General features: G+C 39.2%; 2 protein-coding genes across 3 annotated transcripts; one reads left to right on the forward strand and one right to left on the reverse strand.

The window, feature by feature from the left end:
- Nucleotides 1–8,785: 8,785 nt before the first annotated feature.
- On the reverse strand, nt 8,786–9,882 carry LOC110224483 (protein FAR1-RELATED SEQUENCE 5-like). The gene is made up of 2 exons (XM_021010580.1): nt 9,628–9,882; nt 8,786–9,433 (listed from the first exon to the last, which is right to left on the reverse strand). Exons 1-2 carry the CDS (start codon nt 9,880–9,882, stop codon nt 8,786–8,788), a joined length of 903 nt encoding a protein of 300 aa, XP_020866239.1.
- Nucleotides 9,883–11,832: 1,950 nt separating this feature from the next.
- Nucleotides 11,833–14,729, forward strand: LOC9330643. 2 transcript variants are annotated; one of them, XM_021012304.1, is made up of 5 exons: nt 11,833–12,481; nt 12,577–12,641; nt 12,754–13,306; nt 13,400–14,077; nt 14,291–14,729. In XM_021012304.1, exons 1-5 carry the CDS (start codon nt 11,932–11,934, stop codon nt 14,413–14,415), a joined length of 1,971 nt encoding a protein of 656 aa, XP_020867963.1. In that variant the 5' UTR covers nt 11,833–11,931; the 3' UTR covers nt 14,416–14,729. The 2 variants fall into 2 exon arrangements, with proteins under 2 accessions (XP_020867963.1, XP_020867962.1); XM_021012303.1 differs by having other exon boundaries at nt 11,834–12,481; nt 12,754–14,077.
- Nucleotides 14,730–16,205: the final 1,476 nt, after the last annotated feature.

The raw sequence follows: 16,205 nt of genomic DNA on the forward strand, positions 1-16,205 counted from the left end.
AACCTTCGATGTTCAGAATCTATGCCCGACTTCTCCAGGATCGGAATGATAAACGAAGATGTTTCAAATGAGCCAATCAGGCAGCCTCTTCCTCCTCGCGGCTTCTTTAGATCTCAGATCCGAGCTCCGTGTGCTTTGATCAGGGTCTCCCAATCAGAGACCAAGGAACAGCGATGGCATTCATAGAGGCAATTGCGCTTCAATATCGGAAGCTTACATTGGAAAAGAGGAGACTTCGAAAGAGGATTAACCGGATGCAACGTAGGCTTACTACGGTATCAAGAGATCTTCACATCCTTGGCTCTCACCCCGGAGAATGGATCGAGCTTAGAATCTCTGACTTCGCTCAAATTCCGGACTGCATGATGCCAATCCTCGATCTTGCTGGTCAAGGAGTTGAAGTCTTCTGCTCGTCAACAAGATTTCCCTAATCCGAAGTGTACGATGGGGGACATTCCGTCTTATTTGTTTGAATAAACGCTCTATTTCCAATCTCCTGTATGTTCGCATAGCCGAACCTTTATTTTCTTCACTTATTCGCTCAGTCGAACCTTTTCCTTTAATAAAGAAATAAAACAAATTTTTATTAATAGCTGAACTCGTTTCCGAGCTGCCTACGTACCCATTTCGGGATCAAGCCACACCGTAGTTCATGTACATAAAAAATGCATGTAGCTTTAAACATAAAACTTCTTTAGGTTGATCACATTCCAAGGTCGCTTGACTGGCCTGTCTTCTAAGTCTTTCAGCCTATAAACACCGTTCCGAACCACTTCGGTAACAATGTAAGGTCCTTCCCAATTAATATCGAGTTTACCGGCACCATCTTCTTTTTTATTGTCAAAGACGCGCCTTAACACATAATCTCCCACGAAGAACGGCCTACTTTTAACTTTAGAGTTGTAATATCGGGCTGCTGTCTGCTGGTAATTCTGAATCCGAATCAAAGCCTGATCACGCCTTTCATTTATGGTATCTAGTGAATCATTAAGCATTTCTGAATTTTCTTCCTCATTTAATGGTGCTTCTGTTCGGCGAAGTCCGGGCACGTTGAGTTCAGCCGGTACTACTGCCTCCATGCCATAAACCAAATAGAATGGAGTTTCTCCGGTAGGTCGCCTAGGGGTTGTACGATAGGCCCATAGGACGGGTTGGAGTTCCTCATACCATCCTCCCTTTAGATGATTTAAGCGTTTCTTGAGATTGCTCAATATCGTCTTGTTCGCGGCTTCAGCTTGACCGTTTCCTTGCGGATATCGTGGAGTAGAATAACTGACTTTGATTCCCCAGTCCGCGCAAAAGGCATCGAACTCGTGTGAAATGAATTGTGGTCCGTTATCAGTGACTATTTCATACGAAACTCCATGTCGACATATAATGTTTTTCCAAATGAAAGTCTTCACCGCCGAATCCTTGATACCAACATATGCCTCAGCTTCAATCCATTTCGAAAAGTAGTCCGTCAAGACCAAAAGGTATTGTACACCTCGAGTTGATCTGTGCAATGGTCCAATGATGTCCATTGACCACCTCATAAACGGGTATGGGACGGAAATGGAGGAGAATAATTCCGAAGGTTGATGGATCAATGGTGCATGGAGTTGGCAGCGCTTACATCTTTGGGCGAACTTAACACAATCCGTAATCATAGTGGGCCAATAGTATCCCATTCTTTTAACTTTAAAAGCCATAGCCCTTCCTGATGAATGACTCCCACATAATCCTTCATGCACTTCGCTCATAACGATTTCGACTTCGGGCCCAAAAATGCATAATAGGTAAGGATCACTAACACCTCGTCTATAATGCGTCCTTTGATAGACAAAATTTCGCGCTAACGATTTTCATTTTCCTGGCCTGCCACTTATTTTTTGGGAGCTCGTCTGTCATGATGTAGCGTTTTATTGGCTCCCTCTAGTCAGCCCCCCAGTCTTTAGCCGGAATTTGGTCGACCCTGTGAAATACTCGTGGCTCTGGTTTGGGATGCTCGTTTGGTTCAAGAGTATCCTCCTCGATTAATGGCTCGGTCTCTAATATTGTTTCTGGAATCGCATCTTCTGCTAAGACAACGGGTTTCTTGCTAGATGTGTTTGATCCCTTTGATTTCCTCCGTTTGATGGGCGGAGTTTCAACCTCTGGTTCGCCACGGTCACGTGCCGCTGCTCGAGATCTTGTAACGACGAGGGTTTCTTTGTTGTCTTGAATGCTTCGCTCCGAAATGCATTCCACTGGAATAACTCTTTTCAACTCAGGATCTGATGTTGACGCCAACGCGGCAAGTGCGTCCGCAGTTGTATTCTCTCCTCGAGGTATGCGAATTAATTCGAATTTCGAGAAATTTTTAGACAGATCCTTCACCACTTCGAGGTATGCTTCCATTCTTGAGTCTTTGGCTTCATAGACTCCTTGTGCCAATCGAAGTCCGGCAATCAGGGCTTCGTATTCTGCTTCATTGTTGGAAGCATTAAATAACAATCGGAATGATTGTTCTAGAATTTTTGATGTTGGAGATTCCAACTTGATTCCCACTCCGGATCCTTGTTTTGATGAAGATCCATCTACATGTAATTTCCAAGTTTGGTTCTCCGGTTGTTCTATCGTTCAAGATATTGGTAGCTCGGTCAGGAAATCTGCTAAAACCTGAGCTTTCATACTGATCCGGCTTTTGAATTCTATGTCGTACTCGCTCAATTCCACCGCCCATTTCGCCAGACGTCCGGACTGACTTGGACTATGAAGTATTGTTCGGAGTGGCTGGTTGGTTAATACTTCAACCGGATGGGATTGAAAATACGAGCGCAGCTTCCGAGCCGAAGTCACCACCACGAGTGCAAGTTTTTCCATCATTGTATATCTGGTTTCCGGGTCCGTCATTGATTTACTTATGTAGTAAATCGGCTTCTGCTCCCCGCGGTTTTCCCGAACCAAGACTCCACTAACCGCATGGTTTGAAACTGATACGTATAAATAAAGCTTTTCATCCACCTCTGGTTTGGACAATATAGGTGGAGTGGTTAAGTATGCCTTAAGCTGCCCAAAAGCTTCTTTACACTTTTCGTCCCAAAGGAATCCTTTGTTTCCTTTTAGAATTTGGTAGAAAGGTAAAGACTTATCTGTTGATCTCGAGATAAAACGATTCAAAGCCGCAATCCGCCCAGTCAACCGTTGTACTTCCTTGAAGTTTCTTGGAGATGGCATGTTTAGAAAGACGTTGATTTGATTTTGATTGGCCTCAATCCCTCTTTCTGTCACTATATAGCCAAGAAATTCTCCGGATGGGACTTCGAATGTGCACTTTGCCGGGTTCAGCTTCATTTGATATTTATTGAGAATATCGAAACATTCCTCTAAATGCTTAACGTGATCCTCCTTCTTTAACGATTTAACCAACATATCATCTATGTAGACTTCCATTGTCTTTCCGAGATGATTGTGGAACATTTTGTTGACCAACCGTTGATAAGTTGCTCCTGCATTTTTCAAACCAAAAGGTATTACTTTGTAACAATAGATACCTCTATCTGTGACAAATGACGTTTTCTCTTGGTCTTCGGGGTTCATCATTATTTGGTTATAACCCGAAAAAGCATCCATGAAAGTTAACAGCTCATTGCCAGCGGTGGATTCTACAAGTCGATCTATATGCGGGAGCGGGAAACTGTCCTTGGGACATGCTTTATTGAGGTCTGTGAAGTCGATACAAACCCTATCTTTTCCATTCTTCTTTTTGACAACGACAGTGTTTGCTACCCATTCCGGGTATTGCACTTCCCTTATGGATCCTATCTTTAAGAGTTTGTCCACTTCGTCATTTACTATTCTTGCTCGCTCCACTCCGAGCTTTCTTCTTTTTTGTTTTACCGGCTTGAAGCTTGGATCCACGTTTAATTCATGACAAATTATGCTTGGATCTATGCCGGGCATATCCGCCGCTGACCATGCAAATGATGTTATGTTTTTCCTCAAGAGTTCGATCAAAGCTTCTTTTATTTGGCCAGTCAAAGTTGCCCCAATTCGAATTTTCCGGTCCGGTTTGTCTTCTTCCAACACCACTTCGACTACTACATTATCTTTTTTCTGCCCGCTAGGAAATTTTGGCCTTAGTCCCTCTTTTGCGGGCTTCGTTAATTGCTATTGAATCTTCATACGAAGGCTAGCTAGATAACACGTCCGTGAAGCTTCTTGATCTCCCCGAATTGTTTCTACTTCACTTGATGTTGGAAATTTGATACATTGATGATATGTAGAGGGGACCGCTTTCATTTGATAAATCCAGGGAGTCCCGAGGATGATGTTGTAATCTGCAGGCTTATCGAAGACAACAAAATCCACAATCTTTGACACCCGTTTGGCAAGGACTGGTAGCTTGATTGTTCCGAGGGACATGGCTGATTCACTTGTGAATGCCACTAACGGAGATGGAGGCCCTATTATGTCTGCCCGACTAATTTCCATTCTTTCTAAAGTACTTAAAAAGATTAGATCAACCGAACTGCCCGTATCGATAAGAATCCTTGATACTTCGAAGTTGGCAACGTCCAAGGTAATGACTAATGCATCATCATGAGGTCTCTCGAGGTGCCGCGTTTCTTCTTCGTCAAATGATATTGATGCACCTTGAAAATCGACTTCTTCACTCAAACTTGCTTTGAGTAAAACATTTCGCCTATTTTTCTTGATGGAACTTATCGAATCTTGGCAAAATTTAGAACCTCCTAGAATCACATTGATCTTACCCTTCGAACTCCTTGGCTCTTCCTCATTGGATAACTTTGGTCTTTTAGAATTTTGATCTTTGGAGTTATCCTTTGATTTGTGGTATTCCTTTACGAAATCTTTTATATCGAATTTGGAAAGATCTCCATTGGCCCAAAGCTCTGCGAGATGCCTCTTAAGGACACTACAATCCTTGGTTAAATGTCCGGTTACGTTATGAATATCGCAATATAAACTTTCATCACGGACCCAAGTGTTTGACCTTTCTTTCCCTTGGAATTGCTTTCCCACAATACCGTTGAAGGGTTGAGACCCAAATTTTCTTGGTCCTTTGCTCTCCCTAGACTCGAACTTCTTGATAGGGACGGTGATTGCCGGCTTCTCTTGTTTATTTCTTTTGGCAAAATTTTCTTTTTCGTCCTCTACTTCCATCCAGTTGTTTGCGCGGAAGAGTGCGTCCTGAATTGTGTCTGGTTTATGAAGTATTAAATCCTCTTTAAACCTTGAATCATGTCGAAATCCTTTTCGTAGGGCAGATAAAGCTGATTGCTGCGAGATTCTTGGGAGTTTTGGCAGCACTCCTTTGAACTTGGTGATGAAAACTCGAAGTGACTCATTTGATCCTTGTGATAGGTTCTAAAGATCGGCATCCGAAACACTTTTGTCCATAAGGATGGAATATTGTTTTAAGAACACAGCTGATAGTTCGTCGAAATTGCTGATCGAACCCGGTTCTAATTGGGTGAACCACATTAGAGCTTGGCCACATAGATTTTCCGAAAAGAGCTTACAGTACCCTGCATCCTCATCAGCTTCATCCAATTCGACTCTTCCGGCAGCTATCAGGAAAGCTGAGAGATAGCTCTTTGGATCCTCCAATCCGCTGTAAGGGTCCAACTTGAGCTTCCGAGAATCTTTGATTCTTAAACTTGCGATTCGCGGAATGAAAGGTGTTCGCCTAGCTTCTTCAATGACTCGATTGATATCCGGCTCCGAACTCGTAGCCTGATGGAACTTTGACTTCATTTCTTTTAGTTCCTGGCTAACCTTCCTCATAGTCTCGAACTGGACGAGATTTTCCTGTTCGTATTGATCTGCAAGTTGAACTTCATCTTCGAGCTGTGTCTCTCCCTCCAATGGCTGAACTACATTATTAGTAGCACCAGGAGTTGTTTGTCCGCTAGTTTCATTTCGCGCAACGGAACTTGGCGAGTTGAATATCCTTCTTCGGATTCCCACAGGGTTTCCTGCACTTAAAGAGCGAACACGAGTTTGTATAGTACTGAATTTGACTAAGAGATACCTGGGATGTTTGTAACGTGTCGACAGCCTTTTCCACATTCGAGAACTTCTGCGACATTTCTGACATGGTTTGTTGCATGGCTTTGAGGGTTTCGGCCAATGATAATTCAGCAGCGTCTCCTCCGGACATTGTTGCTTATCTCGGAAATGTAGTAAAGAAAAATCTGACCACTCAAGAATCCTCTTTCCCCACAGACGGCGCCAAAATGTGGAAGTCGGATTCACACACTCAAGTATTTTTATTAAGTAGGAAAGATTACTCTTGAGGGACAAAAAATAAATGTGTAAAAAACTTATGGATTGCTACAAAAATTGCTATAGTATTTCTTCTTCTTCTTCGAGAGAGATCCCCTTTACATGGCCATTTGCCCTCATATTTATACATAGAAAAACAACACTTAAATGGCTAATTAAGTACAATTATTCTCTCTTAAATACGTCCGTTTTGATCTTCGAGATTTAATGCTTAACGTTCAAATTTGAATTAACTCTGATCCTCGTAGGCTTCGCCCTTTACCTCGGGGTTAAACCACTCCGATCCCTTTTCGTGGTATAACCACCTCGACTAAGTTCTTGGGCTTATAAGTCTAACGGGCCTTGTCCTTTATGGGCTCCTGTCCTGCCTATGTGGCAATCTTTGGTTGGTCCCGAGCTACCCGTGCGGGATCCGACACCAACACTTACTAATTTTTTTAGCAACATAATCACCGATAACTGTATATTACTTCTGAAACAACTTAAAAACTTTGGGTGTATACACCTCCTCTGCATGTTGCAACATCTCTCCAGTAGCAGATAATACCGAAGAGGTATGCATCATTTTGAAGTCAGCATTTCCCGTTGTATCGCCGATCATCCAACACTCTCTCATAGTGATCAAAGAAGGACAACAAGTCATAACTACTCTTCAAGTATCTTTTCAAAATATTATTCATACTTTCACTACGTTGTGTGCTCACCATATCTGCTGTAAAAGTATGACGACCATATACCTTTGCCCATTTTTATCTCACCTCAAACATATTCTTTAACCATTTATTCTCTGTCAAATTATGCTTATTGAGCATATTACTCCATGCCAATAACCAGTCTTCTTCTTCCTCATAGTCATATACACAGCTTCCAAAGTCTGTGGCAAACTGTCCAGGCCCATGAAATATATGACTCAACTTTTTTGCACCATTTTGGTAAATATGCCAAACATATAACCTATGTTTTTTTTCAGGAAAAATCTTCACTATTGCATTCGCCATTGTTGCAGATTGGCCAGTAAGAATAGTTTTTGGTTGTTTTTGATAACATGGGATTTTCGCCCATATTTGTTATTGTTTTCTTATGTTTTAGGGAGCATTTGGAGTGATTTCAGAGCTAATAAGGAGTTATTCAAGTATTTATGGAGCCAAGAAGGTTCTAAGAGTTTTTGAGCTTTAAATACAAGAAAGGCGATCAAAAATTCGTTTCAAGATAGTTTCTGTACGTCAGAAGTATGGCAACCGTTCGAGGTCTTCCCGATTACCAAATCAAGAGATCTTAGTGGCTGTGGAAAGCTAGAAGAGTCAAGCTTTGCCTCGAAGTAGAATCAGAGCTTTTCATGGAGCTGTTCAGAAGTTTTGACCAGAAGAGTGAAGACATGTCCAGACCGGCCAGAAGCTGTGCGACCGTTCCGGAGCTTCTAAACCACACCGGCCACTTGGGCCGAGCCCGGGCTGCCTCCTACACTCTATCCCGGTCACTAAAGCCTCTACCCTATCCAGAGACGTGAGTTGCACGTAACCTAATCTAAGGGAAAAGACACTTTTGCCCCTTGACCTAATCCTTGGTTCCCGAAACCTATAAATACATGTTGAGAGCCCTAACCCTAAAGAGTGCTTTTTCGCCGTGCCTCTCAAGTCCTCTCTGCCCTCGTCGTGAGCTGCAGCCGTTGCCCTTTGAAGCTTTGAAGAATCACCAAATCTCTCTTTTCTCTGGTTTACTCTAAGATCTATTAAGGTGAAGTCTTACCTCTTGTATTCTACATTCAAAGAAGTAATCTCTAAACCCTATTCAGTTCTTATTCTTCTCTTTCTTATGAGTTTATCAAACCTAACTTTTATGATCTCTTTAACCATGCTAGAGTAGTTTTCTAGTTGGGTTTAAAGGGTTAATCAAAGGGGGGAATATGGCCGATCGTTTAGGTGGCAATATTTAGGATTTTGTTTGATCGTTTACACTGTTCTTTCTAAGTAAGTTGTTTCTTAATGCATGTAGTTAGATTCATGTCCTAACTCGTGATCCCAAGTGTTTAAATTGCTCACAAGGTTGTTTAATACGCTATACCTAGCTTACGAATGTGTATCGTGTTATAACAAGCACACACCACTTAGTTATAGGGCTTTATGGACTAGAATCAAACTTGATCTTATTGCTTTGATATATGCATCGTTTCATGCGTTAGTTGAGTAACGGAGTATAAGGATTTTAGCCGACTTATCCTATAACCTAGTATAAGCTGAATCTTAGTGTTTCGTATGTCCGAGACTTGGAAGTAAACAAACTTAATTATAGTATTACTTAGATAGCGATCATTGAACCCCCTGCGATACCCTTGATTCCCAACGTTTGTCTCTCATAGTTTTCTTACGTTATTTACTTGCTTTTTACTTTGCTTTCTTATTGCTTTCTTTTACTTTCATTTGCAACTGTGACAAACTTGCTTGTTCTAGCTTTGCTTTGTCTTAATAAACTTGTCCGAACTACTTCTCTCTCTGTGGATTCGATACCCTAAGTACTACGATTGATTGCTGTGCACTTGCAGCTTATTAATTGTGTTATTTGGGATTTTTAAAACCTGATCGTCATCCCGACACACATCAAGTTTTCCAGAAATTGCTCCAAGAAAAGTCTCGAAAAGCCACTTATATGACTCAGTGGTTTCATCATATAAGAGAGCAGCACCAAACACTACAGTTTGCTTATGATGATTGACCCCGATAAATGGAGCAAATGGTCTATTATATTCATTGGTCTTGTAAGTTGTGTCAAAACAGACGACATCTCTAAAAAGATTATAATCACTTATAGACCGATCATCTGCCCAGAAGATATTCGTGATCATATCGTCTTCATCAAGTTGCATTGAATAAAAAATAGATGAATTATCCTCTTTCTTTCTTTGAAAGTATTCCAAAACTGCTCTAGCATCTCTTTTTACCATTTTTTCCATTCGCTTTCGATAAATGTAATTACGATAGTCTTTCTCCAAAAACCCCAGAATTTCTCGCCCTCCAACTTCTCTAGTCATCATTTCAACAGTTGATTTTGCTGAAACTCCTGACATTTCGGCATCATCAGCATGTTGTATTTGAGCGACAGAGAACATCCGGTTTCCCTTCAGCAAATGCTTTATAGGCGTCTTCACTAAATCATGGTTATGATTCTGGTTGAAAGACACAATATTATATCTTCACGTCCTCTCAAGGTAGCAAGTCATATGAACTTTACAACCACACCGTGTAATTGGCTGTGAATAACATGTCTTGATCTTAGGTTCCTTCCTAAATGCTTCTTTTGAGCAAACATAGAGAAGCCTTACTACTTTATTATTTTTTTCTTTCTCCGTTGCTTCCTTACATTGAAACCATGTTCGCCTGCAAACTTTTTATAAGCTTTATGTGCAGTTTCATCAGAACTAAACTCCATTCCAATACTCAGTTCATCTTTCTTCTCTTCAGTTTTAACGTAGTTCTCTTTGTTGACTATATCATCTTTTTCTTCTTCGTATTCACTGACTAAAGCTTCGTCTTCACTGACTGAAGCTTCGTTTTCACTGACTGAAGCTTCGTCTTCACTTACTGAATCATATTTTTCCTCATCACTACTTTCCATTGCAATTTGCACTAATCAATATATATATATATATATATATATATATATATATATATATATATATATATATATATATATATTTCTATTATGTTATATAAATCTTGCCAATAAAACAAAAAAAATAGCACGGTACGATCTTACGACCAAAAAAAAAATATGAGGAAGAAGAACAATTCTTTTTGTGGTGCAACAAAAAAAAATTGACATTTGAAAACCAAGTTAACAAAAATAGAATACAAATAAAACCATACCAAACAAAAAGAATAATTCACGTACTAACATGCTTAGAAAACACAAACAACGCCCTACTTATGTGATATTCAATACATGAACCTAATAGATAGAAAATCTTCAATTGACTAATTTTCAAACTAAGAACCTTTGATGTAAATATAAAAATTATTTTGACTTACGTTTAAATTGTGTAGAAACGTGAAACTCTTTCCTTTGATAAACTAATCTCTTTTGATGTTATGTGAGAAGAAGAATAGAAAAAAATTATGAATAAGGTTAGGAGTAATGACTTTATATAACATTGAGATTTAGGTTTTTTTATTGACTTATTAAGTTTTTTTTTTCCTATTAGATTTAGGAGTCTTACGTGAATGAGAGAGTTAATAGCCTCCACAATTAATGAAATTTTGATTTTTAATGATTAAATCTGATTATTGTTTTTGATAATATTTATTATTTTAATTTATTTAATTAGATTAAATGATAAGTTTTGATTGGTCAATAAAAAGTCGGTGACGGAGAGGGGTTCGTTAAAGTGGTAATGGAACAGCCGGCTTGAGCTATGAACATAGGCCATGGTTCATGGTGTGATGAAAACAGATGGTCTTGATGGTCTCTTGCCTCAGCTTGGTGATTTTCTTCCAAGTTGTTGACTTGTTGTTGGTGTTCATCACTTGTAAAGCTTGCTTCTTCCACTGATACAAGTAGCTTGCCTTGACCATCTTCTATCTTGTTTGGAAAGTCAGTCTTGGTGTCGAGCTGTAGACAATAAGTCGTTTGTTGCATGATACATAACGTCAAGTAGTTTCTCGATGAAGGCATTGAACTTGTTATGTAGGAATTGAATCCTTTACTAGGTCATTGGTAGGTTTGGTACGAACGGTACGTTAGCTGTTTCATGAGCTGTTGGTTTGGTGGCCGGAGGTAGTTCGATGTTCTCATCACTTTGTATTCATACACTATCTTAGAATTTTTTTTTCAACATTATCACTGATAAATGTATATTGCTTCTATAACAACTTAAAAACTTCGGGTGTATATATACACCTCTTTGCATGTTGCAACATCTATACATTAGCAGATAATACCGAAGAGGTTTACATCATTTTGAAGTCATCATTTAACTCGTTATATCGCTGATCATCTATCACTCTCTCATAGTGTTCAAAGAAGGACAACAAGTGATAACTACTCTTCAAGTATCTTTTCAAAATATTATTCATTCTTTCAATAAGTTGTGATGCTCACCATATATGCTGTAAAAGTATGACATCTATATATACCATTGTCCATTTTTTTCTCATCTCAAACATATTATTTAACCATTTATTCTCTGCCAAATTATGCTTATTGAGCATATTACTCCATGCCAATAACCAGTCTTCTTCTTCCTCATGGTCTTTTTTTTTGTCATCTTCTTCCTCATGGTCATATACAAAATTTCCGAAGTCTGTGGCAAACTGTCCTAGCCCATGAAATATATGACTCAACTTCTTTGCGGAATTTAATTAGGTAAATATGCCAAACACATAACCTATGTTTTGTTTCAGGGAATACCTTCACTACTACATTTGCTATTGCTGTAGATTCACAAGTAAGAATAATTTTTGGTTTTTTTCATATTTTGCTCCAAGAAAAGTCTTCAGAACCCACTTATATGACTCAATGGCTTCATCATATGAATATAAAAAAATACAATTTATTTCTATAACTAACAAAAATTTAAGGTATATGAAATGCATATAATTAATAAAATAATAGATTTTGTCGAAGACGGCGACTCAAATGGTGACTCTAGGGTTTTGAAACCCAACCATGAGCAGGTGTTTTTCGGTTGATTGGGGCTTTAGAAATGGTTTATTTCGGGTGATTTTTGGCTTGGAGAAAGGATTCGTGGTGATTGTCTTTCTACGGGATTTGGATTGGCTCTGTTCTAGGCAAGTGAAGATTTCTTTTCATTTGGTATTCAGAGGGTTGGAATCTCGGATTAATCAGTTGAGGATTTCACAGATCTATCGATTTGGCGAGTTAAAGTGGATTTGTTTCAAGGATTCGTCATATCTCTTGATTACGGATGGTAATTCGGAAATCTTTAGGTGGAGTTTTGGAAAACTTATTTTCAAAATCTCGATTGATGGATTTTCCTCTGCTAAAAGTGGTTATGGCGAGACATTGGTTGGTGCCAGATTGGACCAGTTGGAAGAATCTATGTCTGATCTCGTTTTGATTCAGATGCGAAGGCGGTTAGGAGGCTGTTATTTGGGGATCAGTATGAGGATAGCTGTGATCAAGGTTTTGAATATTGGAAACTTTAAATCAAGCAAGATCATAGAGATTGTATGGTTGGTAGTGGGCTCCAAAAATGGTAAGAGTATAGATTCTTATCAATCTCGATCTCTTCTCTTATTCCTTTTAATGGTTATGATTTGGTACAATGTTTTGATTTCATTGGAAATTAAGGAACTATTGAGGATTCGCGTTTTATGGTGTATGATCTGTGGAGATTCAAAAATAATTCTTTCGTGGTACCTCTATAAAAAGACTTGTATTATTCACTCGTCTATTATCACTTTGTTTTATCAATTTACAGCAGATAAAGAAACTGAATTTCTGTCTTCACGTCTCTTTTTGTCTCAGTTTCTCAATTTGGTTCATATGGCTCAACTAGCGTTGAACAAAGGCAAGGCTGCGATGGTACGCACAGAAGTGGTGAAGATTTTGGGTTCTATTTTGTCTCAAAGGATCCAACAATTTTCTCTTACTCTTATTGGGAGGTTAATGAATCCGAGTGTCCAAAGGATGGATTCTCTGGTGGCGAATATGCCAAAAATCTGGAAACTTGAAGATAAGGTGACTGGGGCTGACTTAGGGAAAGGTATATTTCAGTTTAATTTTCAAGCTGAAGAGGACTTGAATGGTGTCTTGCAGAATGTTCCATATCACTTTAATGGATGGATGGTTGCTTTGGTTAGGTGGGAACCTATAATCTCAGCTACGTATCCGTCGGCCATAAACTTTTGGGTAAAAGTTTCTGGCCTCCCAATGCACCTGTGGGAGGAAGCAACACTAAAGGCTATCGGGAAAAAAATAGGAATAATCCGAGATCTTGACGTGGATTCAGGAAGCATCTACGTCACAGTAAATGGCTTCAATCCTCTTGTGTTTCAAATGGTGGTACCCTTTGATACAGGTGATGAGGTGGTGGTCTCTCTGGATTATGAGAAATTGGTAAATTTCTGTCAACATTGTTCTCGCTTAACGCATGATATGGTAGTATGTCCAGAATTGCAGAAGAAAGCAGGGAATAGGTTATATGAGGAATATGGTGATCGCAGAGGTGGTCAAAGACAGCATAATAATGCTAAACTAGTGTCTCAAGGACAAGATGGTGGCTGGGAAAAACCAAGGAAACCAGCTGCGAAAAGGGCTCTGGAATTTTCTGGTGAGGAAATGAATGGAGGATTCCGCTATCATTCGGAGATGGGTGATAGTAATAAACAAAGCCATCAGAAAATTGAGAAGAATCAAGGCCCCATTTGGGGACAGAAAAAGAGTTTTCCGGGAACTTGGGCTGAAAGTAGTGAAACCTTAGAGAAGGTTGTAGCTAGGGATAGCTTTAAAGAAGCTCATTCTCAATCACAGGGAACAAGTTATGGAAGGAAAGGAGCAGGTCCTGCTTGGCCAAAACCCTTGTACCAGCCCAAAACAGTCTCTAAGGAAACGCAGGAGACTAAAAACTCGGAGCAAGGGGATGATCTTGGCGATTTGGCAATGGAGGATGTTCCAGAGATGGAAGATAAGGATATCAATGCAGGCATACAGATTTCGGAAAGTGCTGATGACTTACTAGAGGATGGAGAGTGTCAAGTAGATGAGGAAACTGACAATCAAGAGACAATGGAGGAAATAACTGATGCTGACGGACAGATTATCCCAGAGGGGGAAAAAATTGGTCCTCAAGGTATTTTTTCAGTCCCTAAAGATTTGTCAAATGATATTGATTATGTTAGCCAGGGAATGAATGGTATGGAATTGGATAGTACTAAGGTTCAGAGAAATAAAGGATCTACTTTTCTTGGGGCTAAAGGAATTAAGGGTAGAAATAATTATTCAAAGTTAGTGGCTTCACCGGGGAAAAGATTATTGGCTAATGTGATGTCTCATAAAATTGCAGATGATGTGAGCAAACAAAGAGCTGCGGGTAAGAACAAACCCAAGGAGGGAGCAAAATCTGGAGGTATAAATCGAATGTCTAAGAAAGGGATGGTGGCTCTTCCGAAACCACCGGCTCATACGTGAAGATATTGAGCTGGAACTGTCAGGGAGTAGGGGCTGATCTGACAGAGAATTACTTAAGGGATTTATGGAGACAGCACAAGCCGGACATTTTATTTTTATCAGAAACTAAAAAATGTTTTTCTTATTTACAGAAATTTCAGTCTCAGTTTGGTTTTAATAATTTGTATTCAGTCGACCCTAGCGGTGCTAGTGGAGGCTTAGCTTTATTTTACAATAATGAAATAAAGTTAGAGATTCTTTATGAAAGCAATCGGATTATTGATGTTAAAGCATTTTTCGGGAAACAAATAGTATTTATGTCGTTTGTTTATGGTGACCCTGTTGCCTCAAAACGTGATATTGTTTGGGAAAAAATATCCCGGTTGGGTCTTAATCGGAAAAAACCATGGCTAATGATTGGTGATTTTAATGAGTTGACGGGAAACCATGAAAAGACAGGTGGTAACTTAAGATCCGCTGCTTCTTTTGTTTCTTTTAACCTAATGATTCAACATAACGGTATGTTAGAGTTCCCATGCTATGGTGAACAACTATCATGGAGAGGTAATAGAAACCAACAAATTGTGAGATGTAGACTTGATCGGGCTTTGGGAAATGAGGATTGGCATAACTTTTTCCCATATTCAAAAGTGGATTATCTGGACATGATTGGTTCTGATCATAGACCAATTCTATTGAGTTGTGAAAAATCTTTGGCAAGAAAAAAAAAAAGACAATTTAGATTTGATAAGAGATGGGTTGGGAAGGATGGCCTTTCAGAGGCCATAGATTCAGGTTTGAATCGAACAAGAAATTTTAGAATTCCTGTTTTTGTGGATAAAATTAAAAATTGTCGAAACTCCATTTCATGGTGGAGGAAAAATAATTTCCCGACAGGCCAGACAAATATTTCTTCCCTTAAGTTGGCTTTGGAAGAAGCGAAGAATGACGATTCTATTCCGCAAGAGGAGATAAAAAGAATCGAAAATAAATTAAAAGAAGCCTACCATGAGGAGGAAATTTATTGGAAACAAAAAAGTAGGAATTTTTGGTTAAAAGTAGGCGATAAAAATACCAAATTCTTTCATGCCTCCACAAAAAAAGAAGGGCAAGGAATAAGATATCAGGTTTATATGGTCCTAATGATGTTTGGGAGGAATCAGAATCAGGAATGGTGGAGATAGCAACTAATTATTTTAAAGATCTCTTACGGTTTCCAATATAGATGGAATCGCTGAGATGGTACAAGAAGTGTCTCCGATTATTACGGAAAATATGAATAGGGAGCTAACCAAAGAGGTTACAGAAGCTGAAGTTAGGAAAGCTTTATTTTCTATGCACCCAGAAAAATCACCAGGCCCAGATGGTATGACGGCTTTGTTTTATCAAAGGTATTGGCAATCCTTAAAGGCAGATTTGGTTGGTTTGGTTAGAGATTTTCTCAGAACAGGTAGTTTTGATAAGAGAATTAATGAAACAAATATTTGTTTGATTCCAAAAACCGAAAGGCCTCAAAAGATGGCAGAGTTTAGGCCAATAAGTCTTTGCAATGTGAGTTATAAGATAATTTCGAAAATTCTATGTTTGCGGCTTAAAAAGATTTTACCACGGCTAGTTTCTGAAACACAATCGGCTTTCGTTTTAGGTAGACTTATTACAGATAATATTTTGCTTGCTCAGGAAATGTTTCATGGATTACGGACAAATAGAATGTGTAAAACGGATTTCTTGGCAATTAAAACAGATATGAGCAAAGCGTATGACAGGATCGAATGGGAGATTCTAGAAGCGGTTATGTCTCGTTTAGGATT

Source organism: Arabidopsis lyrata (assembly GCF_000004255.2).
Source record: "Arabidopsis lyrata subsp. lyrata unplaced genomic scaffold ARALYscaffold_1, whole genome shotgun sequence".
NCBI lineage: Eukaryota > Viridiplantae > Streptophyta > Magnoliopsida > Brassicales > Brassicaceae > Arabidopsis > Arabidopsis lyrata.